The sequence below is a fragment of the Mustela putorius genome, unplaced genomic scaffold (genome assembly GCF_011764305.1).
Source record: "Mustela putorius furo isolate JIRA1106 unplaced genomic scaffold, ASM1176430v1.1 tig00003853_pilon_pilon_pilon, whole genome shotgun sequence".
Taxonomy (NCBI): Eukaryota; Metazoa; Chordata; class Mammalia; order Carnivora; family Mustelidae; genus Mustela; species Mustela putorius.
In genome coordinates, this window is record NW_025422005.1 from 36105982 (window position 1) to 36132367 (window position 26386).

At 46.8% G+C, this 26386-nt stretch overlaps 2 protein-coding genes across 2 annotated transcripts in view; one reads left to right on the forward strand and one right to left on the reverse strand.

The window, feature by feature from the left end:
- Positions 1-8926, forward strand: part of RAD54L (RAD54 like) — a 28887-nt gene extending 19961 nt beyond the window's left edge. Inside the window, exons 10-18 of the mRNA XM_004740399.3 lie at positions 2186-2312; positions 3354-3428; positions 3579-3709; positions 4245-4355; positions 4505-4628; positions 4983-5061; positions 5359-5538; positions 8259-8422; positions 8518-8926. Coding sequence (XP_004740456.1) covers positions 2186-2312; positions 3354-3428; positions 3579-3709; positions 4245-4355; positions 4505-4628; positions 4983-5061; positions 5359-5538; positions 8259-8422; positions 8518-8728 — 1202 coding nt within the window. The 3' untranslated portion in view covers positions 8729-8926. The remainder of the gene's footprint in view (positions 1-2185; positions 2313-3353; positions 3429-3578; positions 3710-4244; positions 4356-4504; positions 4629-4982; positions 5062-5358; positions 5539-8258; positions 8423-8517) is intronic.
- LRRC41 (leucine rich repeat containing 41) lies at positions 8848-26365 on the reverse strand. The gene is made up of 10 exons (XM_013044237.2): positions 26069-26365; positions 22329-22415; positions 21388-21458; positions 14435-15578; positions 11569-11829; positions 10840-11004; positions 10650-10748; positions 9957-10079; positions 9662-9737; positions 8848-9561 (listed from the first exon to the last, which is right to left on the reverse strand). Exons 1-10 carry the CDS (start codon positions 26265-26267, stop codon positions 9342-9344), a joined length of 2445 nt encoding a protein of 814 aa, XP_012899691.1. The 5' UTR covers positions 26268-26365; the 3' UTR covers positions 8848-9341.
- Positions 26366-26386: the final 21 nt, after the last annotated feature.

The window sequence follows — 26386 nt, forward strand, 5'->3', positions numbered from 1 at the left end:
CCAGCATGGGCCCAATGCTGGGCTCTATCCCATAACCCTGAGATCACCACCCGAGCTAAAATCAAGAGTTGGACGTTTAACCTAACTGAGTCACCCATGTGCCCCAGTGCTATTCCATGTTCATGAATATACCAGAATTTATTTATCTGTTCTGTGGATGGACAGTTGAGTTTCCAGTTTTTATTCTTTTGAGCAATGATGCTGTGAACATTCTTGTATGTCTTTACTTGAGCATGGTGTGCATTTCTCTTGTGTAAATACACATTCTCTGTCCTACAGGTGGAATTGCTGGGTGATATGTTATGCATGTGTTCAGCTCTAGTAGATAACGATTGTGCTAGTAATTCCAGTGTTGCTCCATCAGAGGTCAGCACATTTTTTCTTAAGGGGCTAAATAGTATTTTAGACTTTCAGGCCACACTGGCTCTGTTATAAGTACTCAGCTCTGCTGCTGTAGCATGAAAGCAGCCATTGAATGTAAATGATTGGGCATGGTTGTGTTTTAATAAAACTTTATTTATAGAAACCGGTGCCTGGCCCATGCTGTAGTTTGCTGACCTCTGCTCTATATCATCACCGATATTTATCTTTTTTTTTTAAATTTAATTGTTTTTTTTTAAAGATTTTATTTATTTATTTGACAGAGAGAGATCACAAGTAGGCAGAGAGGCAGGCAGAGAGAGAGGAGGAAGCTCAGCGGGGAGTCTGATGCGGGGCTCGATCCCAGGACCCTGAGATCATGACCTGAGCCGAAGGCAGCGGCTTAACCCACTGAGCCACACAGGCGCCCCCACCGATATTTATCTTAAGAGAAATTTTTAATTTTAGTCACTTTTAAAAAAAAGATTCTATTTATTTATTTGTGAGAGAGCTCAAGTGGGGAGGAGAGGATGAAGCAGGCTCCCGCTGAGCAAGAAGCCCGATATGGGGTTTGATTCTAGGACCCTGGGATCATGACCTGGGCTGAAGGCAGAGGCTTAATTGAGCCGCCCAGGCGCCCCTAAAATTTTAGTCATTTTGGTGGCATTTGCCTAATGTTGAATAAAGCTGAACACCTTTTAATATGTTTATTGGCCATTTGAGATCCTCGTTTGTGAGATATTGGACTTTTTTTTATTCCTGGCCAAAAGAAAACCCTATACCCATTAGGCAGTCACTCCCTATTTCTCCTTACCTTCAAACTCTGATAACTACCAGTCTGTGTTCTGCTCTATGGACTTGCCTATTCTGGACATTTCATATAAATGGAATCATACAATATGTGACCTTTTGTGTTTGCCTTTTTCTTACTTAGTACAGTGTTTTGTCCACCATGTGGCGTGTATCTGTGCTTCATTGCGCTGAGACCTGCTGCTTCATCTCCTAGAAGCAGCATATAGATGGGCTTTAAAAAAAAATTTGGTCTGACAATTGTATTGTCTTTTTAATTGGATTACTTGGTCCACTTATATTTGATGTAATTAGTTATATATTTGAGTTTTAATCTGTCTATGTGGCCTTTCAAGTCCCCACTTGCTTTGGTAGCTCTCTAATCCATTCAAACCGAGATTGCCTATAATTTGTCTGTCTCTGTTCTTGACAGGAAGGTGATCTGAAACAAAGTAGTCTGCCTCTATTGGCAGTGGGCTAATCATTCCTTTTTTACATTCTTTTTTTTTTTAAATGATTTTATTTATTTATTAGATAGAGATCACAAGCAGCAGGCAGAGAGGCAGGCAGAGAGAGAGGAGGGAGCAGGCTCCTTGCTGAGCAGAGAGCCCGATGCAGGGCTTGATCCCAGGACCCTGGGATCATGACTTGTGCCGAAGGCAGAGGCTTTAACCCACTGAGCCACCCAGGTGCCCCTCTTTTTTTTTTTTAATTAAAAAATTTTTAATACAGTTCAAATCAGTGTGCCAGGTTCATTTCAGCTCCTTCACTGGCAAACCTGGGAGCTGGGATTGCTTTAGTTTCTCTGCCTTCTCTTTGTGATGACCAAGGTCTAAAGGTATCTGCTGATCAGCAGCAAGACCTTCATTTCTTCAGTTTTTTGCAGCATGGCTATCAGGGGCCCCTGGGGGAGCATGTGGCTGGCACAACAAGTGATTAGAAGTGAGGACAGTAAAGAGTGAGACTCCCCCCATCCCCTCACCTTTTTTTTTTTACATTCTTTAGTGCTTTAATTTTCCCTTCTGTCTTGTCTTAGGAACTGCCCATGAGTTCAAGAAGCATTTTGAGTTGCCAATTTTGAAGGGTCGAGATGCAGCTGCCAGTGAGGCGGACAGACGGCTAGGAGAGCAGCGGCTGCGGGAGCTCACCAGCATTGTGAATAGGTAGTGGTAGGGCAGGTGGCTGGGCTGGGCAGCAGCACCTTTCTTCAGGATTTTCTCCCAAGTTAGGCCATCAGAATTGCCTCCTAAACCATCCAAGTCCAATCCTTTGGGGCCATGGCCTGTAAAGGCTAGGATTCTAGGGAGTGGGATCTATGCACTCTCCAGAGCCACTGAATAAATAGAGGTGTCTTGCAGGTCAGTTCCCTGCTTTCTTCCTGGCCAGGGCCCTGTAGTCTGTTTTTGGGCTGCTGAGCACCATTGAGGAAGCCTTTTCTGATGTTGCCAGACTCCCTGAGCCTTGAAGCATTGTTAGTACTTCAGACGCTTTCTGTCAGTTAATCTCAGAGCTAAAGCACCAGGCTTCCCTTGTCAGGCCCCATAGCCTACTTTGACAGGTAGAAATAGAATCTGAAGGATGGGTGTAGCTCCCATACTAAGAGGGCTTTTCCATAGGGCCCGCATAGGGAACAAGTTTATTTGGGACTGCTCTGTTGTAGATAATACACTTGATGATTTATATCCTGGAGTCCTGCCCCCTCCTCTTCCCAATTTTTTTTAGATGGTAGGAAGGAGAGTACTGTGTTTTAGGTACTACTCCTAGTTCTCAGGAGCTACTCCCTAGGTGCTTGATCCCTGTCCATTCTGGTTTGCCAGGAGGTATGAGCTTAATTTCATTGAACCTTGGACCATGTGGTATTTGTGCGAGTATAAGCAGAAATTCCCCTAAGGACTTAGTGGTTTGCAGCTTGCTTTCCCTGTCTGAATACCAGGCTCAATGGGGAAGTCTTGACCTTCTCTTGAAGACCAACTAAACTTTTGAAAAGGAAGACAAAGCATTGTCAAAAGCTAGATTGTTTGAAAGGGTCTTTGTTTCATGACTGAGACCCTTATAAAGATATATTTGCCATAGGGCTGATGGGTCTCTGACATTTGATACTACAGAAGAGAGATAATCTTTTGGATTATTTGGGTGGTAGCTTTTATTCCAGTAGCTAGCATAGCATTTTTACCAGCCTCTTGCCTTTTTACCTGTCTCCCCAGGTGTCTGATACGGAGGACATCTGATATCCTGTCTAAATATCTGCCTGTGAAGATCGAGCAGGTGGTTTGTTGTAGGTACTGAACTCAACTGAGGGGTGTAGAGTGAGTGTGGTAAGAAAGGAAAAAAAAGCTCAGCCCGTGAGGCATGGCTGGGCTCTCACATTGTCTTCAGGGCAGAAGTATGGTCCACAGCCTTTCCCACTGACCCAGCTACCTTTTTTTCAGGCTGACACCCCTTCAGACTGAATTGTACAAGAGGTTTCTGAGACAAGCCAAGCCAGCCGAAGAGTTGCGTGAGGGCAAAATGACTATGTCATCCCTTTCTTCCATAACCTTACTAAAGAAGCTTTGTAATCGTGAGTTGGGTCCATGTCCTGGGGTTCTCTGAGAGAGTGAGCAAGGCAAGGGTAGGTTCCGGTATGGTTCAGACACCTTCCAGACTTGGCTAGAGTCCTCATAAAGGCCACATGTGATTCTAGCCCTCCCTGAGGTATGAACCCTAATTGTGTACTCTGTAAACCAGACCCTTTGTTTTGAAAGGTTTGGCATATTCCCTGCCCAGCCCATACTTGATGCTTGGTATATGGGACTCTTGTGTGAGTATGCGCACACACATATGTACAAATAAAATATTGGACTGGAGGAAAAATAACAAACCTTGCCCTCGCTGGTATAGTTCCCTTTTTGTTGGGAGAGCGTACTAGTGAGCAATGTGGTCCCAGATGGAACTGACTAGATACTGGGATTTGGAGCCAAGCAAGTCTGATGCTGAGGAAGGTCTTGCTGGGTAGGCTTCTAGAGGGGGTTCCAGTGAGCACTGAAGTGGAAACTTCTGAAAGCACTATAGCTGGCATTTTGCATTTTGCTTGTGGTTTGTCCCCCCGCCTCCAGATCCAGCTCTAATCTATGACAAGTGTGTGGAAGAGGAGGATGGCTTTGAAGGTGCTTTGGAAATATTTCCCCCTGGTTATAGCTCCAAGGCTCTAGAGCCCCAGCTGTCAGGTAAGCCAGTCTTTGGGTTCCTCTGAGAGGAGGAGTGGGAGATTGTCTCTGTGCTAGATGTATCCTTGTCTCAAGGTATGATATCAGGAGTAAGACTCCTGGGGCATTAGGATGGCCTGCTGGGGGCTAATAGTTGCTGATTTCTCCAGGTAAGATGCTGGTCCTTGATTACATTCTGGCAGTGACCCGAAGCCGCAGCAGTGACAAAGTAGTGCTGGTGTCCAATTACACTCAGACACTGGATCTCTTTGAGAAGCTCTGCCGGGCCCGAAGGTAGGGAAGGGCCTCATCAGTTTGCCAAAGCAGTGTCTCCCCGACCATCCTGCTATGCAGAGTAGGTGTTCTGACTGGTGCATATGGACCAAGACACGGGTATGGTAGGGGCTTCCCAGAAAATATCTGTTCTCTTATTGTTGTGATGGTCCCAGCTCCATCTTCAAGCAGAATAGCCCCTGGTCCTGCCCCAGGTACTTCCAGAGGACAGAGTTCTGGCTTTTAGCTCCCTGCTCATCCCTTTGTGAATTTAGGGCCTCAAGCTGTAGATGAGTAGCCTCAAGCATGGTTCAGTTCCTTTGGTAGCAGGGCTCTGCTTCCTTTTTGGGTTTTGATCTTTGGATTCCCCTTCAGGTACTTATATGTCCGCTTGGATGGCACAATGTCCATTAAGAAGCGAGCCAAGGTCGTGGAGCGCTTTAACAATCCATCGGTAAATGTACAGCCCCTGTTCCTACACTACCAGTGCAGTAACACCAGAGTCAAGGGGTGATGGAGAAACTATAAGGGTGCTCTGCTTTAGGGTCTCTTTTCTCCCCCTTTTCGGGTGGGTGTGGTGGGGTTCGGCAAGTTAGTGATAGCTGGGCTGGGAAATTGGCAAGCAGACAAATTGGTGGTTCTTACAGCATGAGAGTACAAATGTGTGAGAGAGAGAACAGTCTGCTGGACTGAATAGGATTCCAGTTCAGGCTCTAAGAGGTTCTTTTTCTCCTGCTTCCTCTCTTTCCAGAGCCCTGACTTTGTCTTCATGCTGAGCAGCAAAGCTGGTGGCTGTGGCCTCAATCTCATTGGGGCTAACCGACTGGTCATGTTTGACCCTGACTGGAACCCGGCCAATGATGAACAAGCCATGGCCCGGGTCTGGCGTGATGGTCAAAAGAAGACATGCTATATCTATCGCCTGCTGTCTGTAAGGATGGTGACAGTGGTCATAGTAGGGGTGGGTCATGGAAGAAGTCCTTCAGGACCTTCTTGGGTTGTTTGTCAGTACCTCTCGTTGGCCCCTCTGCCTCTCGCAGTGGCCAGGCTATGCAGCTTAGCCAGAGCCCTTTATTCTTCTGTTCTTTCTTCCTCTCTCCACCCCATTCCTTCAAAACCTTTACTATGCCATCTGGATACCTGTTCAGTGGTTAACTCTTCCTTTCCCAAGACACCTGCTTTGCCTCATGCTTGATTTCTGCCATGCCACTTGCCTTGTAATCTTCTCACACTCCATGTGTCCCATGGGGCTAAGAGGTATTGGCATTCTCCAAGTTCTCAGTCATCATTCAGGCCATCCACACTATAGTTCTCTTTTAAAGCTCATGTTATCTCACTTGACTACTTTTTTTCCTTGTTATACTTCTCTATTCTATGCTATTTTCCTAATTCATTGATGACTTTGGATACCAGTGCAGTCTTCATTTTTCCCCAGATCATCTTGACTTTTAGGGACTATGCAGTTTTCTAGCGCTCTGGCCCTCATGTTTCCTTGACCTCCTAATGAGCTCTTTAACTCCCCATTTAATTACTCCCAGGGCCACACTCCAGAACTTTAATAGTGCCAAAACTATACATAGTTCCAAACATTAATAGCTATCTTTCTAGTCTCACTTCCTGTCCTTCCAGCTTTCTCATACCTCCTACATCTGCTTCAAACTAATGTCCCTAGTACCCCACCTTCCCCCAGTCTGGCTCGACTTCTCTTTCTGTTTGGTCTGATTCTTACTGTGTATTCTTTCAGCCACTCTTTCTGTAAAATCTTCTCCACTTGGATCATTACAACTATTTTCAGGTTCTGCACCACGTACAATTTGCAGGTACAGATCAGAACTAGCACAAATTCACATATTCTATTTTGGACTGGGCCATATCACTGCTAGCCTTCACCACTTCCTTCAAGTTTCTTACCTAACCCTGTCTGTCATTCTTTTTGCAGAGACCTTATCTTCTACTTCAAAGAGAAAACCTAGGCTACCGGGCTTGAATTCTCTAGCCTCTCTTTTGTAAATCTCTACACCTGGCTCTTCTCTTCCCATCTCAGAGGAAGATCATTTCCTTCTTTTCTGGGGCTCATCATTCTAGCTTTGCCCTAGACTCTTTCCTTTCTTAGTTGATTAAGTTCTCTTTTATTTCCCTGGGTCTACAAACATGCTCAAGTAGCTCTCATCTGAAAACAGTTTCTTAAGCCTCCATCCAATTGTAGCTACTACTTTGGGTTACTTTCCATTCATTCATAGTCACGTTTTTCCAAAGCTAACATAAAAACTACAAACTAACTTCACTTCCTCATCTTCTACTCACTCATCAGACCAGTTATGCCACCGAACCTGCTTTTGAATGTACTACTGGCTTCCTAATTGCCAAAACAATTGTGTTTTTTCCTGTGAATCTGACACTGTTTACCACTAATCCTTAAAATTCTATTCTCTCTAGAAATTCCACTCTGGTTTTCCCACTTCTTGTGATTACATACACTCATTATATTGGCAAATCTCTAAATTTTTAGCCTGGATCTCTTACCTGAGTTCTAGACCCATATTTCCATTACCTGTTTTACAATTCCACTTGCCTGTTTTATGAACACTTAAGATGTATGGTGGACTAAATTCATTTTCTTTCTGAATTCTGTCATTTAATGGCTCCATTATCCAGCCAACCCAAATCTGGGTATCATCCTACTGGACCATTCTGTTTCCTAAAAACAAATTGTTATTTTTACTTTCTGGAAATTTCTTTAACTTCCTCTCTGTACCATTGCTAAGGTCACAGTCCTCTCACTTGGATATTGCAGCAGCTTCCTAATTCTTTACCTTTGGTCTTAATCTGTTCTTCATATATTGCTTCCAGAATAAACTTGGCAAAAATTCTGATTTTGCTTTTCATCACTTGCAGAACAATGCCAACCTCTCTCAGCCCGGCATCCATTATTTCTCCAGTATGACTTCTGCTGACTCTCAATCCCAGCTTGAGATTCCCACTCTACATTCCCACTGTCCCCCAGACATGCTCAAGTTCTCACTCCTCTAGTAGGCCAGGCTTATTCCTTTGTTCCTACATGGGACCTAGGAGCTTTCCCTTCTCTCTTTCCTTGTAGACCATCTATTCATGTTTTAAAATTCAACTTGAGGATAATCTTTCAAGCTTCCCAGCATTCCGCTCTACTACCATCCCTCTTTTGGGCCCTTGGGTATCCTATACAGGTTTTTATTATTGTACCGATTAGTTTTTGTCTCTCCCACCAGTCTGTGAGCTCAAGAATAGGGATTATATTTTATTCTTCTTTGTATCCTCATGCACAGGGCCTGGCCTAGGATACCTTAATGATATTTATTGAGAGAGAGAGACCTGGGCTTGGTGTGGAGCTCTGGTGAAGCTGCTGCAAACCTCAGCTCACTCTGAAGGAATTTAGCCAGGCCATTGAAACCCTCCATTTGTACAGAAAATATCCTGGGTGAGCAGACATGTACGAGTCATGTTCTCAAGAAATAGACTGGGAAAATGGGCTCAGCTAAGCAGATGTGTGGCTGTAGGATTTTGGGTTTTCTTTTATTTCTCCTTCTCTTGGGTGGCTATAGTTTCAACTCCTGGGTTTTCCTGCCCCATTTTTGGGGATGACTTAGCCATGTACCCCGGGTCTCCGCACCCCAGGCCGGAACCATTGAGGAGAAGATCTTTCAGCGCCAGAGCCACAAGAAGGCACTGAGCAGCTGTGTGGTGGATGAGGAGCAGGACGTGGAGCGGCACTTCTCTCTGGGCGAGTTGAAGGAGCTGTTTACTCTCGATGAGGCTAGCCTTAGCGACACTCATGAAAGGTGCGTGGAATGCCCTTACTGGCATTACCTCTGAACTCCCTGCACAGCATGGAGATGGGCTCTATAGTCATCACAGCTCTGTTCTCTGCCCCCAGGCTGCGCTGCCGCCGCTGTGTCAACAACCACCAGGTCCGGCCACCCCCTGATGGTTCTGACTGTACTTCAGACCTGGCTCAGTGGAACCATAACACTGATAAGCGGGGGCTCAAGGATGAGGTACTCCAGGCTGCCTGGGATGCTGCCTCCACTGCCATCACATTCGTCTTCCACCAGCGTTCTCATGAAGAGCAGCGGGGCATCCACTGATAAACCAGTTGGTCTGGGTATAGCTGTTAGAGGAAGGAGACAGGGAAAAGGGGCTCCTTGCCGCATAGGACCCTACTGAATTTTGTTCTCTGGGACAAAAATCATCAAGGAGGGCCACGTGATGTTTGCCCAAAGTTTATTTTATAAGAAAAACTTTTTTGGTTAAAAAAAAAGAAAGGAATAAAGGTATGAAAGGGACTGAGGCCTGGGAGCAGCATGGTAAGCCCAGCGGAGAAGAGGCCTGGTAGTGGACACTCCTAAACTTCTCTAAAGCCTGGGTGCCTGCTTCGGGAAGGAAAGCAGGAACCTTGGGCAGGGGGGAGGGGAGCTGTCCTCAGTGACTGAGGAGCACTGTAACCTGGCCCAGGGTTCCCAGAGTACTGGGTAAGGGGCCCAGAGGCTCTACATCCAGTTGTGGGAATACCTTTGCTGAGCCCCATCAAGGCCACCAGGACCTCAGTGCAAGGGAAGAAGGAAAAAAGAGAAAAAAAGGTGGCAGAAAGAGAAAGACAGAATTGGTGTTTGGGAGTTCTGGGCAGCCCATGTCACAGCCCATGTCTCAGCCCCTGCAAGCTGATGGTACTGAGCATGGGCCTGTGAAGCATGGGCCCCATCACATGGTGCTGACATAATCTGCAAAGGCCTGGGATGAGTCCCACGAGTCGCTAACCACGTGGCAAGTGGCCCGGAGCCGCCGAATGGCTTCCCTGGCTGTGACTGCATCCTGGTCCAGCCAGTTCTGGAAGAGGCGCAGGTGACCAAAGGCTCCACGGCCCCAGCGCTCCAGCCGCTTGGCGAACTCCAGAAGACCATCTGGCTTGATGCAGTTGGAACTGGTAGGGGTGAGACAGATTAGACACCCAGGAAACAACTAATCCCTCTATCCCTGAAGCTCTGTCCCTTGTCCCTTGTCCCTTCCCCCTCCCCATGTACCTGATGTCCAGCTGACACAGAGAGGAGGATGAATCCTCTGAGAAAACATCTGCCAGGGCCAGCAAGCCAGCATTCCCTGGGGAGAAGGGGAGAAATGTCTGTAACCACCCAACAGGGAATAAGGGTATCCCAATCCAGTTCTGGTAGAGAGAAGCCCAGCCTCCTGAAGCTCCAGCACACAACTATATTCCAACCCCCATGTTCCCAGTGGAGAGGCCTATGCCTTCATCCACTGAGTTTCTAAGTCCAAGGACTGGCTCCTTCCCCCTACCCCTTCCCAGGGCCCTGCCCCCACCCAGGCGGTTCCCGGGCAGCCGGAGGCCCTTCAGTGTGGAGTTGCCCTTCATAGCAGCAACCATCTCAGGCAGAAATTGGGCCGGGCGCTTCTCAAACAGACGGCAGAAGGAGAAGGTAATCTCTGTCAAGAGAAATTAGAATAAATTCTGATGGCTATCATTAGGACTTGGGGCTCCCCCTCCTGTCCCAATTGGCCCTAGCAAGAGGTGTGAACATTTTTAAAGAAGCCCAGAAAGAAGGGAATTTTCCCCAAGCAAGACTGGAACTAAATCAGATTCAGACAAGAGACTGATCCCAGATACTTGGTTGGGAGGTTCTCTACATGAATGGTTCTCCATTTAATTTCCCCACCTCTATCTACTAACTGCCCTCTGCAGGAGTGGGCATTAGGGGCAAGTCTATAAGGGGAGGCTGACACGGCATATTTATCCTTAACCACCGCCATTTCTGCCAACCACTGAAAGGTAAGAAAAATTTGAGTGAGGCACTCTAAAAGTTAATAATTTTCCCATGTGCAGTACAGGAGGAATTGAGTTTGGGACCTTTTAGAAGGAAGATCATGCAGGTTCTACAGCAATTTTATAGTTGAAGATATAAGGCCAAGAGCAGAACATGGCTTGCTCATTCAGTGAAACAGTGGCAGACACAGTGAAGATCCAGGAATGCCCCAGGTTCTGGATGAAGAACTTACCTTGAAGAGTCAGATTCTGTAGCAAAAAGAGCACCTCGCTCTGACAGTCAGCCAGGTTCATGTCATGGAAGCTCAGCCTCTTCAGGGCCAGGTTGTACTCTGTGTGGGGGCAGAGGCCATAGACCTTAACTTTGCCAAAGAATGATGCAAGGTCTCCTGCCCTCCCTTTACCATTCTAGCTGGGTCCTACCTTTGAGTGTCTGTAACACAAGCCCAAAATCTTGGGGCGAGGCAAAGGTGGCACTATCCAGAGACAGCTGCTGCAGAGAACCTGAGGCCTTCAGTACAGAGCAGAGCAGTGGGGCTGGTTGGGCTCCCCGTGGAAATCCCATCTCCAGCTGTTCCAGGCAGTTTTCTGGATATGGTAGGGAGAAAAGGTTATTGCTGGCCATCTCCCTTCTTGTCCCCGAGTAGGTCCCATCCTGTTCTTTAGAGATTCACTAAAAAGTTTGATTCATTTACTTGTCATTGAGTATGCACTTCACATTAGGTACTGTGCTGGGTTCTGGGAACAGCACTAAATGAGATTTGGTCCTTGCCCTTCTGGAACTTTTAGTCCAGGAAGACTAGACTACTCAAACAAGCAAGTAAGTGTGTGCAGAGTGGTGACATAGGAAACAGGACCTAAAGGAATATCAAGAGTGACCCAGACTGCCTTTCTAGAGACTAATCTGACACAGTCACTTCCTACTGGGCTTATAGTGGTCTGGGCCCTCTTCAGGCCATGGTTATCTTTGAACAGCAGGCTCTAAAGAGGGATTGGATTTCATTCCCTTTTTGAGGAATGAGTTTACCAGACCTGAACCAGAGGTTGTCCCACCTTCCTCAACTTCACATTTGTGTGGACACAAATGCACCTTCACCTCTGTGTTGGGACACACACACACACACACACACACACACACACACACTGCTTCACCTGGTATCTCTTCATCTCCAATTATGTGGCTAGGGGGCCCTGCATTCCCTGGCACAGCAGGGTTGTCCCTCTGGCTGGGGTGATCCACGCGGATAGAGAGGACCCGCAGTAGGGGTAGGGCTCGCACAATGGCACGTGTCAGCTCCAGGATGGGCAGTGGTGAGAACAGATCACTGAGATGCAGGGCTCGGAGGCGGCATCCAGCCTGGCCTGACAGGGCCCGCAGACTGTCCAGCAGGCGGAAGATGTTAGAGCCCAGGCCTATGGCAGGAAAGAAGTTAGGTCAGTCATTTGGGAAAGTCAGTAGAAGTGACATTCAGAGACAACTCCAGATATTTCTGTTGATAACTGCTAAATTTCTTGAGCTTTGGATCAGGTTAGTTAAAATCATTTGTCTCAACCATTCATTGTCTTGCTTTCTCCTCAGGTAACCAGCAAACTGATGTCTACTGTACTGGGCCATGGCCCTACTGTGACTGCATCAGTGAGGGCAGTCACAAAACAGAAGATAGTAACATGAGGAAGGGGGGAAGGGCATTTTGTGCTGCAGGCTGAATGACTGGCCCAGAAGGCAGCAGCAGTCTCTGGACTTTTCTTATAGGTCACATGGAACATTTGAAATCTAAACGGTGGAGTGACAATGACCCAGTAGGGAATACTTTAAAGGATTAACTGGGTGGGAATAGAGCAAAAAAAGGGTAACCACACCCTACAAAAGTGAGCAGAATCCAGGAGGGTTAGAGCAAAGGCTTAATGCCACAAAGCAAGTATTATCTCCCCTTGGACTGAGGTTTCCTCTGGTCTCATTCCTCCTGCTATACCTTACCCAGTACCTAGTAAATATAGTTTTTGCTAGACAGTGATGAGTAGCAGATCTCATTCCTGGCTATGTAGCCTGATGGACAACAAAAACGTGCGAGGGGAGCTGGGGAAGTAGGATATTGTGGAAACACAAAGGATGAGTACTTGGTACCCAGTCCAGCTTCTAACAGTAAAGACTTTCCAATTAAGTCCTAAAGAACACAAAGGAGACAGGCTAAACAGAGGGAGAGGAGTGACTGGCAGGGAGAACTCCATATATATAAAGGCCCGAAGGAAGAAGAGTGGCAGGTTCCAAGAACTGAAAAACACTCGGTGGGACTGGTGTGTAAAGTAGGGGAGAGGATGTTCAAGATGCCACTACGAAGGTAAGCAGGGGTGAGAACGAGAATGACCTGTAAGTAAATTAAGTATGTGACAGGAAACTCACTTAACTGCTTTGAGTGAGTGAATGAATGGTGTAGACGGGAGGAACTGTTGATGAATGCAAGTGAGAACAGTAGTTTGAATTAAGATGTGGAGATAAATAAGTGGATTTGAGAGATCTTAAAAATAGATGTGGTGCAAAAAAAAAAAGAACCCAGCAGTCTTCTGGGCAGCTGAGAGCTGTAAGGTCACTGACAGAATAGGAGGGGAGAAGCCGAGGGGAGAAGATGCATTCAGGTTGGTTTACGAAATATCTAGTAGTCACCTGGCTGAAATGGTTCTAGAGTTTAGGAAAAAGATTTGGAGTGGACCCTTATCATAGATTGAGGAGTCTTCAGCATAGTTGGCTTTTGAAACCAAAAGAATGGACAAAACCATCCAGGACATATGTGTAAAATGGCAGAGCTCTGAGGAACTCAGAAGTAATGTCCAGAAAGGGAGAAAAAAAATTTTTGAGGTAGTGAAAATGAGAGTATTTCATGAAGGCTGTTTCATAGCCGCAAATGTTGCCAAGAATTAATATAAGAGGAGGACTGAAAAGTATGTATTGGACTTAGTGACAAGGAAGACCTTGGAGAAGGTAGGCAACATTGAGTTTAAAATCTTGGGATTCTGGAATCAGATTGCCTGGGTTTGAATTCTGGCTCTACAATTTACTAGTGAGGTTACCCTGGGTAAGCCAGTTGACCTCATAAGGTTGTTGTAAAGATCCAATTAACAGAATACTTAAATTATGCCAGACACATATTAAGCAGTATATAAAAGTTAGTTATTACTAAGGCATTTGAGAAACAAGCTTTCCTAAGAAGGCAAGAGGGTATGGGTCCAGAGCACAGGTAATAGAGCTGCCCTAGTTAGAATGGCCATCTCCCATTGTAAAAGAGGAAAGGATGAGTGTAGATGTAGAATTCTGGGTTGGTTAACAAGCTGAAGTTCATGTGTGATGGCTTCTATGTTCTTTGAAGTAGGAAGTGAAGTCCTCTGCTGAGAAAGGAAAAGGGGGAAACATTTAGAAGTAGTGGAAAGGAATGGGAGCTAATGTTGCAAACACAGGATCCATGTAAGATTGAAGACTGAACGTATAGTAGCACCAGTCTGCACAGTGTGATTTTCTCCATCTGTGCTCAGCAAGTGACGGAGATTGGTGGATTTGCCCAGAGTTGAAGTTTGGCTAGCTGGGCACAGCCAGGCATGGGGAAGAACTGAGGACTGCTTCATAGATTGCTGGTCTGAAAAAAATGTGTTCTATACCTTTTTGTCTATACAGCTGCTTTGACAGGACTGGGGGGACTCAACCTTAGCCCTGGCTGGGCCCTAAATACACTCCACTGCTCCCATCTGCCTGTGGATTGCCTACCATGGCTAAAATGTACCCCTTCTTTGGGCCCTCACTGCCTCTCAGGAACCTCTGCTTACAACTCTAAATCAAGCCTATAGACCTCATGTTCTTCCCCAGCAATGGAAGTCTGCCCCTATTTCAGGTGTGTGCTTTCCGTCCCACTGTGAAGCAGGCAGGGCCTCATGTGCAGCTGCTTGATCATACTTCCTATTCCCCTCCACAGGGCTGGGCACACGGCTGGTGCCACTGTGAGACCCATCCCTGCCCCTGCAGGACACTCACCATTATAGGAGAGTGTGAGGCTCTCCAGAGACACCCAGGAGCTCAGCAGGTGGCACAGTGTCAGAGCTGCCTCTGTGGACAGTGGAACTGTGAACAGCTCCAAGGTGGAGATGCTGCGGAATCGCTGGGAGGCCTCCAGTGCTGGAAGCCCCAGGCAGCTGGGATCTGATCCATCCAGAGCTCCACAAGCCACTTCCCCGATCTCCATCTCTTCCCCATCCTCCTTCTCACCAGCCACAATGAAAACAAAGTCATACAGGTCTTCAGACTCTGCACCAGACCCCTGACGGGTGCGAGGACCCTTCTTCCCTGTAGCTCGCTTAAAACGCTTTAGGGGCTTAGGCTGTGGGGCTGAGCTAGCTGGAGCCCGTTTGGATGAGGATGTGGAAGAGGAGGCAGAGGCAGAGGAGCTGGTGGCTGGAGCAGAGGATGGCCGCTTGGTGCCAGGCGCCTCATGGGAAGTTGCCGGAGGGTGCAGATCCCTCTTGGGGTCTGTCCCACCTGCTGTCAGGCTCTCCTGTGTGCTCCGGCGTGTTACCCGGGTGGCAGGTGCAGCTCTGGCTATCTGCTTGGCTTCGCTCTTCCGCCGAGAGGCCATCAGGGCTGCAGCACATCGCTCAGCAGCATCCCTGCGAGGCCTGCGTGAGCCCAGCAAGAGGGACCCTTCATCTCGGGATGGGGCCCGGCCTCGGGAGGCCTCTCCACAGAGGCGGCAAGGTGGGCCGCCAGGGCCTGGCTGCCAGAAGCCAGCACTCATGGTGAGGATAAGGATGAAAAGGGCTGACTCGGGCACAGGCCAGGAGTAGAGCGACACCTGGCTGACAGCCCCATGGTGAATAAGCTGATGCAGAAGCTGCCGGAGTGACTGCTGAGCAGCCACATCAGAGAACAGCAGGTGGCGGAACTTGAGGGTGTGCAGGGAACTGGCCAGGGTCTCCAGAACCCTGCGGTTGGGCTCGGCCACCAGCTCCGTCGCACCCTGCAGCATATTGCAGATGGTGAGCTGCCGGACATGGCGGGAGCTGTGCAGAAGAGGTGAGAAGCGCTGGTCGCAGAGACGCCTGTCAGAAGATACATCAATGGTCCCACGTAGAACATGGGAAAAAAAGGCTTCCATAAACTTGGCTCGCCAACAGGTCACACTCTGAAAGCAGAGAACAGTTGTGATACTAAGAGGATACCCACTGAACCATCCTCATCCTGGGTTCCTCCCTTCGAATGGCTATCTGCTGAGCCAGGCAACATTCTAAATAATTTGCACTAATTCATTTAATGTTCACATCTTTGAGGTATTACTATTAGCCCCATTTTACAGGTAGGGAAAACAAGGCACAAAGGTTGGTTACTGCCTCTGGTTATACCGGTAAGTGGTAGAATCGAGACGGAACCCAGGAAATTTGATTCCAGAGATTTTGCTATAGTGCTTGCTTGCCATTCAAGTGAAACAATCCTGTAACTTTTCCATGTCTGTTTCTAGAACCTGATCCCAACTTTCCATTCTTACCATTAACCACCTTTGTTCAGACCCTTACCACCTCACACCTGACCACTTCATTAGCTTCCTGATTGTTCCCGTCATCTCCTTTTCCCCTTCCCAAACTTCCGTGCAAGTCTACTGGATTCATCTTTGCAAAACACATCTGATTACCTTCTGCTTTAACCACACCCCCCTCCCAAATCTTTCCACAGCTGAGGGCTAATCTGAAGTTCCTCAGCCTGGCACAATATGGCCTCTGAGAAGCTTTATCTCCCACATCTTGCTTTGCTCTGGTCAAACTGATCATCTTACTGACCCAAACCTGCCTTCTGTGCCCTTTCCTATATCTGCCAGAAATGCTCTTCATTGCTGGCTTCCTGAGAGGACCTACTAACATTTTACTTTTTTTTTTAAAGATTTTATTCATTTACTTGATAGAGATCACAAGTAGGCAGAGAGAGGAGGAAGCAGGCTCCCCACTGAGCAGAGCGCCCGATGTGGGGCTCGATTCCAGGCCCCTGGGATCATGACCTGAGCTGAAGGCAGAGGCCTTAACCCACTGAGCCACCAGGCGCCCCCTAACATTTTACTCTTGTTGAGGTTGTTCATCTCAGTGTCTCTTTGTATGCCCCCTTCTACTCCACTCCCTGTCTCCTGTGGGACTCCTCTGCTACTCCGATTATTCAGGTCTTAATCGTTGGTAGGCCTGTCTCATGGTGTACATGTTTTATCCCAACCAGATTAGAAATTCCTGGAGATCAGGGTCCAAATCTTAGGTTGGTTTTCTCCAAGGCAGTAGTTAATTGGCTTTGATCATATGAGACTTTATCAGAGTATCCCGGAACACTTAAGAAAAACTCTGAATCCAAGTATTTCTCAACCTTTGGTGCACATCAGAATTGACTGTGGAGCTTTTCTTTTTTGAAAATTAATATTCCAGGTATCTGGGAATTCTCTTATGTTGCATCTGCAGTAAGGCCCATGCGTCTGTGTTTTTAAACCTCCCTCAGATGATTCTGATGTATGTAGGAGGTTTGCAATTACTGCTTACCGACCCCCCCCCCCACCAGAGGACACACAGACTTTTAAGTCCCCATTCTCTCAGGCACAACAAAATCTGCTGACTCTGACACAGGTGTCATCTCTGCCACTATACTCAGGCCTCTTGAACCTCTTCATCTGTAAAACGTGGATAATATCAATTGCTTCACAGGTTTGTTGTGAAGATCAAATGAGACAGTGCAAGTGAAGGCACTTTATAAACTGTAAAATACAAAATGTTATTTCTGTTACTGCTAATGGTAATAATTAGTCCAGATGGGCAATGTGAAATGGACTTGATGGAGGCAGAGCCTGTTAAGCAGGGTGCTTATTCAGCCGGCAGCAAAAGATATTGGGGGCCTGAGGTTCCCTAAAACTAAGGGACACTTCTCTTTCCCTACCTCTATGCATTCCCTCATACCAGAGGGACCCTTAATTTATATCAGAGGTTCTTGGTAGGAGTTGGACCCCTGTAGTTCTCAGCAAAAGTGGCATTCCCTTTGCCCTGGCTATTCCCCATAACACTGCCTGCTGTGGTAATAATTAGGAATGACTTCATGTTTGAACTGCATGGTAGCAAGAAGAGGGAAGGACGTCTCTCACCAGCAACAGTTTGGGGGCGCAGGGGGGCCAGAAAAATATCTGGCAACAGAATCTCCATTCAGCCTCGAGTGGAAGCAGAGAGGGTACTCCTGAATCCTACCTCTAACACTTTCCTACACATTTGCTGGCCCACGCTCACAGCCTTGGAAAACACCTGCAGGTAATCTAGCAAAGCTTTAACTTCACAAGTGGGATATTCTAGGCCTAAAATATGGACAAAGATATGAACCAGGACACTGTGGCTATTTCTGACCATATGGCATATGGAATATGTAGTTTAGGTAACTTAGTTTTTTTTTTTTTCCCCCCCATCTTATTGGTTGATGAAGACAGTGGAAGAGAATATTTGAAACTGGAACACCCCAGACAGGTGACAATTGGAGGGAGAACAGCATGACATAGTGATTAGGAGCAAGAGCTCCACAGCCACATTGCCTCAACTTGAATCCTGGGTCTGCCATTCACTAACTATAACCTCAGACAAGCCACTTTACCTCTTTCTGCCTCAGTTTCATCATCTGTAAAGTCAGAAAGTAACCTACCTACATCAGAGTTGTAAGAATTAAATGAGTAAAGTTAGTTACAACTATCTCAATTATGAGCTGACAGTAGTTCACTGCATTTTATTCCATCACCACCCCTTAGAAGAATCTCTGCTAAACTTCAAAGCTGAAAAATAGCTAATAGTTCAAGGCACTTATTTTGTGGACTTGTACACTATTGCTCAGGGAATGCAAAGTGATTTCAAAATATTCTTTTGGGCAAGAGTAGGGGAAATGAGGCACCACCAAAGAGGTGAAATGACATTTGCCTACCAACACAAGTCCTTAACCCATCCACAGCCTGATGGCTCAGGGACTAGTTGGGGAAGAAGTAGGTGTACAAACTAGGGAAGGCTAAACATTTTCTTTTACTAAACAGAGCAGCAAATGTTCATAAACTATTGTCCACTATTTTTCTGATAACAGAAACATTGTTTGTGGAAAGATAAACAAAATCTGTAAACCCATTCTTTCCAGTATATGTAAATGTGAATAACTACAGATAATTGTTTCTATAACAGTGAGACAATTCTGAATAGTTTCAAATGCTGGGCTTTTAAAACATTATGCCACCGTGTCATCACATTTTTACCACCATGTATTTAGATGTTTGCAGAATATGATTTTATTAATATTTTAAAAATAGGAATGTACTATAATCAATTCCTGCATAATGAATAAACTGTTGCTAGCTTTTTGATATTAAGTTGTGTAATGAACATCCTGAAATAAATCTTCATGAGTATTTCAATTTTTATATACTATAAATTCTAGGAAATAGAATTTCTAGCCAAATAATATATATTGTATATAAATATATATATTTTATATTATATATACTTATTTTTATATGATAAGTATATAATATATATACTTATTTAAGAGTTATATACTTTCCCATTTTTTTACTATTGAGATTGAATATATTTTATTGAAGATTTTTGTATATTTTGTGACTTGTCCCAATCTTATTCTTTTAGGATAGTTTTTCTTATTCCCTCTATCCTCTTGTTTTACAAATATTGTTGCAAACATTCTTTCTTAGTTTATGTGCCTTTTAAATTGTGTTGGCATTTTATATGTCCAAATATAACCATGCTTGCTTTTTTGATTCTATCCATTTAATAATTAACACTCTCCAACTTGAGATTAAATAACCAATCACCTTTATTCTTTTTTTAGTTTTTCTGTGGTTTTACTTTTTACAATTTAATCATTAATCCATATAGAAATTATTTGAGTATATTGTAAAATGAGGCTTTTTTTCCCCCACATAGTTAACCAATAACCAGAGAATCCTTTATTGAATAAGCCTTCATTTCCCCATTGCTTTGTCTCAAGAATATCTATTTTATTCTATAGATCTCTTAAAACACATACAGTAGTACTACACTGTTTGAAATTCTATTTCTTTATAAGCATTCAGGGCTATCTCTATCTTGTTCACCACTGTATCCCTAGAACATAGCACAGTGCCTGGAATTGAGCAGGCACTCAGTAAGTGTTTCTGAATTATGAAGTTAAGGTTACTATCATGTAAAAAAGAAGAAGGTACCCTTTGGAATGACCTCTGTCTAGGGGACTGTTAGGTTACCAAGCCTGGGGCTTCCCAAGCATTCTGAAATGCTCTGAGACAAGAAAAGATAACAAACTACCAGGAAGCCCGAGATAATACTGGAGAAAAAAAGCTTACTCTAAGATGATGTTCCGATCTCCATCATCTGCTAGTCAACCATACTGCTTGGGATGGTTGGGATGGTTGAGATTCGAAGTGAATCTCATACACCTTTAAGTTTCAGGAAACTTAGTGTTTCCTAATCTTGCATTCACTTTTCTTCCTCATAAGGTCTAATTCCTGTACATAGTGCCTGAGGACTTTCTTGGGCCTTACGATTATCCTACTGAACTTTAGTAGGAGTTGTGTCCAGATCTAGAAGTGGAAAGCTGAAGGACATGGAGCTGAATTTTACTGAACCCAGTGCATCCCCAGAAATTAAATCTCCTGATAAGAACTTGTCTAACATTTGGCCTCATCCACCATTTAAAGCCCAGTTCAAATACTACTTCCCAGGAAAGACTGTCATGCTCCCTTCTACCTCAACCTCCTTGCTACTGTCACACCACTTTCCCTACCATGCACAATGTATTTGTTTGCAGGCTTCCCCGCTAAATGTGAGAGATTGGGACTGTGTCTGTGCTTCTAATACCTAACATAAGACCTGGTATGTGGGAAGTTTAGTATATGTTTATTGAACTCAATCTGTGCTGTACTCTAGTTACGGAACAGCAGAAGAAATTCTGCTTAAATAAGAGCAAGTTATATCTGAACCAAAGAATAACAGAATCTCAGGGTTAAAAGGAACCCTAAAGTCATCTTGTCCAACCTCTCTTAAAATGCTGATTTTCTTCTACAATACCCTTGTGTCAGGTAGTTATCTAGACTCAATTTGAACATTTAGAGATGGGAAGGTTACTTCTGGCATTAGCTTGTTTCATCACCAATAAGCTCAGAGCTTAAAAATTCTACATTCAGTTTAGCAGAAATTTATTCTTCTTTAGCTTCTATCAGAACAAGTCTATTAATCCCTCTTTTATGTGAGAATCATTCAAATATTACAATAGTTCATGTTCCCCAACTCTTCTTTTTTCAGGAACAACATCTCCAGTCTTCCAAATGTGACTCACGTGATGTGGCCTTGACTTCTTTCTCCATATTCCAGGATAGCCTGACCACTGCAGAGCCACGCAGGCCTATCATCTCCCTTGTCCTTCAGCTTATATTATAGTTACATTGATTCACATAGCTCAGAGTAGAGTCATTATATCAGTAGCTTTAGCACATTGTTGACTAAACCCCCTTAATCTTTTTCGTACAAGTTGTTGCTAAGCCAGACCCCTCCACCTCCTACCCTGAGGTCATGCAACTGGAATTTTTTAGACTTAAGTGAAAAATTGATTTATTCTGTTAAATTTCATTTGTCAGGTTTGACCACTGCTCCAGCCCTGTCCAGACATCTATGAATCTGGGTTCTGCCATCCATTGTGATCACTACCTTTCCCTGTTTTATGTTACCTGCAAACATGGTGAGCAATCAAGTCAGTGACAAATGCCAAACGGAAAGACCTTGTGACAAGCCATCAGAGCCAAGAACCCTGTGACAAGCCATCTCCTCCCAAATTCACTCCATCCCTGTTCCTGCACTTTACCAGTACCCAGTTTGTGTTTGTAAGCTATTCCTGCTTCCACTGTGCAAAGTCAGGCCAGAGTTCTACCTGGTGCCTTAACTTACTTCCAAACTGGAAGGCCTTGTCTTCATCAGTTCATCCCATAGTCGGCGCCAGATGGCCTGAGTGGAGAGGCCTGTGGGGAGAAATATCACATTGACTTGGCTGCTCTTGGGCCACCATGAGTGAAGCACATCAGCCTTTAATGTTGTCATTCTCTGGGTTCACAGGAGCAATAGAGCAGACTAGTAAAGAGTGATGGCTCTAAAGACAGCCTGGGTTTAAGTATCAGCAAACCACACTCTAGCTCTGTGACCCCGGGCAAGTTTACCTAATTTTTTTTTGTACCTCAGTTTCCTTATCTGCAAAATGTAATTAACAATAGCTATTTCAGGGGCGCCTGGGTGGCTCAGTGGGTTAAAGCCTCTGCCTTCGGCTCGGGACATGATCCTAGGGTCCTGGGATCAAGCCCCTCGTCGGGCTCTCTGCTCAGTGGGAAGCCTGCCTCCCCCTCTCTCTCTGCCTGCCTCTTTGCTTACTTGTGATCTCTGTCAAATAAATGGGTAAAATCTTTAAAAAAAAAAAAAGTTATTTCATAGAGTTGTTGAAAAGATTAAATAAGTTCTCCAAGTAAAGTGCACAGGACAGCACTTGTCACATCAGGATTAGTTAGATAAATGTTAGCTGTTAACAGATCTGCCCAATGAGAGGTTTGGAAGACAGCATGGTAAAATAGAAAAACAAAGATTCAGAAGATCTGGGCTTTAGTCTGGGTTAGCTATTAATTGTGGTGTGCCTGTGGTTTCACTTTTATTAGTATAGCTGGGATCATTACTTGCTTTGTGTTTCACTGGACACTCTGAGGAATCATGTAAGAAAGTAGGTATGAGGGTACTTTTTGAAAAGCTTTAAGTTCTATGTGGGTATCAGGTGTAATATTTACCTGAAGACATCATGGTGCCTTGCTTAAAATCACTGACTGAGAAACAGTGAGAAAGACACTTACCTTTCTTGAGGGCAGTTTCCTCAATCCTCTCCAAGTAATATATATTGAGCAGAGGTAAGATGCTCTGAAGTATTGGGCCTGGGAGGGCTACAAAAACCAAAACACAAAATTTACTTTTTTCTCTCAGAGTTCCAAGCATTATTTATCTTAATGGAAAGGAAAACAGAAGGGCTGACTTCTCATTTGGCAAATGGAACCTACAGAAGCTAACCTAAGTCTAACTCAAACTCTAGTCTACTTATCTTCAGCCACTTCGGTGGCAGCTGGAATTTCAGGGGCATTCACATCTTCAAGGGTGAGACAAAGCAAGCTGATATGCTCATTTAGGAGCTGGTCAGTTCACTTCTGCCTAGCATAATGAACCATTTAATCATTTTACTGCATTTAAAAGGTCCTACTGGATATGTGTCAAAGACGTCCATCATAATCTGGCCCCTACTAACTTCTCCAGCTCCCTGCTTTGCCTCCTCTAGTTGAGCCATACTAAACTACTTTCCTCATTTACCTAACATGTTACACTGCTTTCTACCTCTGTGCCTTTTTTGAGTTGCTCCCTACCAAGAATGTCCTTGCCATTTTCAGCATATCACCTACTCATCTTTCAAGTAGCATGTGCCCTTTATTAAGCCTTTCCTGAATTCCCTTCCCACTCTTCCAGGCTGGTGACTCCCATTCTTTGGGCCCCTGCAATATCCTGAACTAGGACTTTCCTATGAACAACAGATATAATTAGGCCCTAACTCTAAATTGAACATATCATAAAAACAAAACTTTTCTTGCTGATGTCCAGGTTGAGAAGCTTTACAATATTGTGGCTAAATGGTTCAGTCTCTAGAATTGGACAAAACTGGGTGAAATTTTGATTCTATTAATTATGAATACTTGGGCAAACTCACATCTTTAAGACTCCGTTTCCTCAATTTTAAAATGGAGGTAGTAATAACTACCTCACAATATTGTTATCAAAATTAAAACCATTTAAAAATTAAAGAAGATCATGCTTGTAATCTTTTTAAGAAATGCCTGGCCATAAGAAGCTCATTAAACGTTGTCTATTATTATTCTTATCTGTCAATAGCCTCTCTGTCCTTCCAAGAACAAGTCTTAGATCTTAGAGTATAATATATCTAAGGAAAATCTTTCAAAAACTTCTATTCTAGGGTCTCCCTTTATCTCTACTTGTAGAATAATTAAATCTTGATGTCCAAGAGTCTGATATAATTCTTTGTGCATAGTACTCAATGTACCTGCTGAATGAAAGTATTAATTCCCTAAACTATTACATTAATGTAGGCCCCTATTAAATTCAAGATAAAGTCCAAGCTCCATATCCTAGCATTCAAGATATAACATACCTATTCTACTTGTTTCCTCATTGTATTCTCCTTTCCTGCTCCCTCTACTCACTTTACCCTTCCCTCTCCCTACACAAAGCAACCCTAGTCCACCGCCACCAGGAAGCCTTTCTTGGCTGTTAGCCCACATTGAGACCTTCCTCCAAAACAGCACTTCTTAGCAGGCCTCCTACTTGGCTCTCCTAAGAGGCCTAACTTGATTCAGCTTTTTCTCTCTGACTGTTTACCTAGGCTAGGCCCGTAGGAGCTCTTTCTCCTCTGTCCCTCCAATCTTCTCTGTTTAGCCATCTCCTCTCACAGCCACTGGGGAGTCTCATCCCCTATGATCCACAACCTCCTCTCTTCATTTCTCCATTCTTCTTAAGCCAGGCTCTTCCTTGCTTCTTTCCAGCCTACACCTTTAATGCTTCCTCTTCCCAACTCCGGGCCTTCACTCCCAGTCCTCCTCCCTCCTAGCCAAGTTTAGCATCCTAGAAGCTCCAAGCTGATACAGCCAATCTTCTCTGCCTTCTTCCACATTTTCCTGAGGACTTTTTTGAGCTCCCTGCCCAGTTCCACTGAGACTACTCCTTTTTCCCCATGGGTCAGCCTGACCCTTCTCCTTTCAGCTGTGGGCACAGGGCCTCCACAATCCCCTCCCCCTACCAGCTTGAGGACTTCTAACAGTCTTCCCCACTGCAGGAAGACACTTGGGCCCCTTCAGGATCAGTGCCCCACCCCCACCTCACCAAGGGCCTTCTCACATCCCAGGGCCTTCTTTAACCAGTCTCCACAGCCTTGGGGCTTATTCCTGGAGGCCCAACCCCCTCCCCCCAAACTTCAGGGCCTTTTCTTCACAACCACCTTCTCAGAGTGTAACCCCCCCCAAATCCCCAATCCCAGGACCTCAAGCCCTCTCTCCTGACCTTACCGGGGCTTCCCTCCTCGCAAAGGCACTACCAGGACTCCGGAGGCCTTCTCCAGAACCCCACCCCTTCACCCCCTCAAGGTCTGAGGCCTTCTCTCCTGCCACTCCCTCCCCCTTCCCTGGGACCTAGGCCCGGCCTGGATCTCCTCAGTCAACTTCAGCCCTGGCCTCTGGACCCCACCCCCTCACACCACCAGTCTGTCAGGCCCAAGGCCTCCCTCATCCCCTAAGCGGGCAGGCCTACCCCCCAGAACCTTCACTCTCCTCTCTTTCACGCTCCCCATCAGTGTTCACAAGGCCGACCCGAGCTGTTCTCATCAGCTGCCGATCTGGGTCCAGCGGCGCCCATCCCAAAGCCGGGCCTCCGCGTGCCCACCGACTGCGGGCCTCCTCTCCCGGTGCGACCCTGCTCGCGCCGGCCCGACCTAATCCCAGGCCCAACAGCCGGCCTCGTCAGCTTGTCCTCCCCAGCCCCTCGGCCCGGCGGCGCGGGCCCGCCTTGGCCGCTCGGCCTGGGCGCCCTGAGCCCGAGCCGGGCCGTCGGTCCCCGGCAGCTTTCAGACCCGGGGCCTCCTTTCGCTCGCACTCAGCCCGAGGCCTCCTAGCGGCGACGCGCCCCCTCCCATTCGGGATCCCCGGGCCGTCGCCCCGCCTGGGGCCTCCCTGGCCCTTCCCGCCCGTCCGTCATTCGAGTCTCCTTCGGTTGCTGACCCGCTCCAGCCTCCCTGCTTCACCCGCTCCGGGCCCTTCCTCCGCTCAGGCCAATACGAGTGGCCTCCGGCGCTCCCTGCCCTGCCCGTCAGTCCAGCGCTCCAGCAAATTGGCACCCGAGGCCCGGGTCGTCAGTGCGCTCCCTTCGACCCCGGGTCGCCCGACAGGCCTCGGCGCCCCAAGCCCTTCGGCCTCTCCGCCAGCCCCTCGCTCTCCAATCCACTGGGCTGCTTTCGCCCACCAGCCTAGTCTCCGGAGTCTCGGCACCCGCGGTCTGTCAAGCAGACGCTGGAGGCCCCGCGCGTCAGTCAGGCTAGGTGGCCCCGGGCCTGGACTCCTTGCCTTAGGCCGGGCCTCCCAAGCTCGGCCCCCGCCCCCAAGCAGCAGGGCCATCCTTGCCCGTCGCTTCGACATCCGAGACTCCCCAGCCCGGCCCGACCCGATCGTCAGTTCGGTGCCCGCGGCCGGCCCGTCATTCCAGCTTCTGTCTCCCGGGCCCTGCCAGTCTGGCCCCAGACCGGGCCTCCTGGCCTCGCCCCCCGCGCCCCCCAGCCAGGCCGCAGTGCGCGTCCACCTGCCGATTTGGTCCCCGCCTTTACTCTGTCTAGCCCGGTCAGGCACGGAATTCATGTTCCAACCCGACGGTGTGGCTTCCAGCGCCCCGGGCTGGGCCTTGCCCCAGGCCTCCCGGCCTCGCCCCCCGCGCCCCCCGGCCGCTGGGCCGCCTCCGCTCGTTGCCAGAGGTAGCCCCTCACCCCGCGACTTACCCCACACCCCGCTCTCCAGAACCCCCATATGGGCGCTCACCGCCCGCCCGCACAGCTCGAACAGGGCGGGGGGAGCGCTGGGGCCCGAGGCCGAGCTCTTCGCTGGCGCCGCCTCCCGGGACGTGGCCTCCATGGTCGTTGCCGCCGCTACCTCACAGAACCAGCAACTCCGGGCGCGCCAGGCCTCGGGCGCCGCCATCTTGGGGAGGTGCGCGAGCCCGAGAGTGGCACCCGCGGACCGCCATCTTGAAAAGGTCAGCAGTTAGGACGGTTTCATCAGCGATGTGGGTAAGACCGGGAACTGCGCTAAAGGAACAT

Excerpts from the sequence above, each read along its gene's own strand:
- LRRC41 (XM_013044237.2), bottom strand. The coding sequence starts at position 26,267 with ATGGCGGCGCCCGAGGCCTGGCGCGCCCGGAGTTGCTGGTTCTGTGAG. Across the intron at positions 21,459-22,328 it reads GGAAACTGCCCTCAAGAAAG|GCCTCTCCACTCAGGCCATC; the intron begins GTAAGTGTCTTT and ends TTCTCCCCACAG. Across the intron at positions 15,579-21,387 it reads CAAGGCCTTCCAGTTTGGAA|AGTGTGACCTGTTGGCGAGC; the intron begins GTAAGTTAAGGC and ends CTCTGCTTTCAG.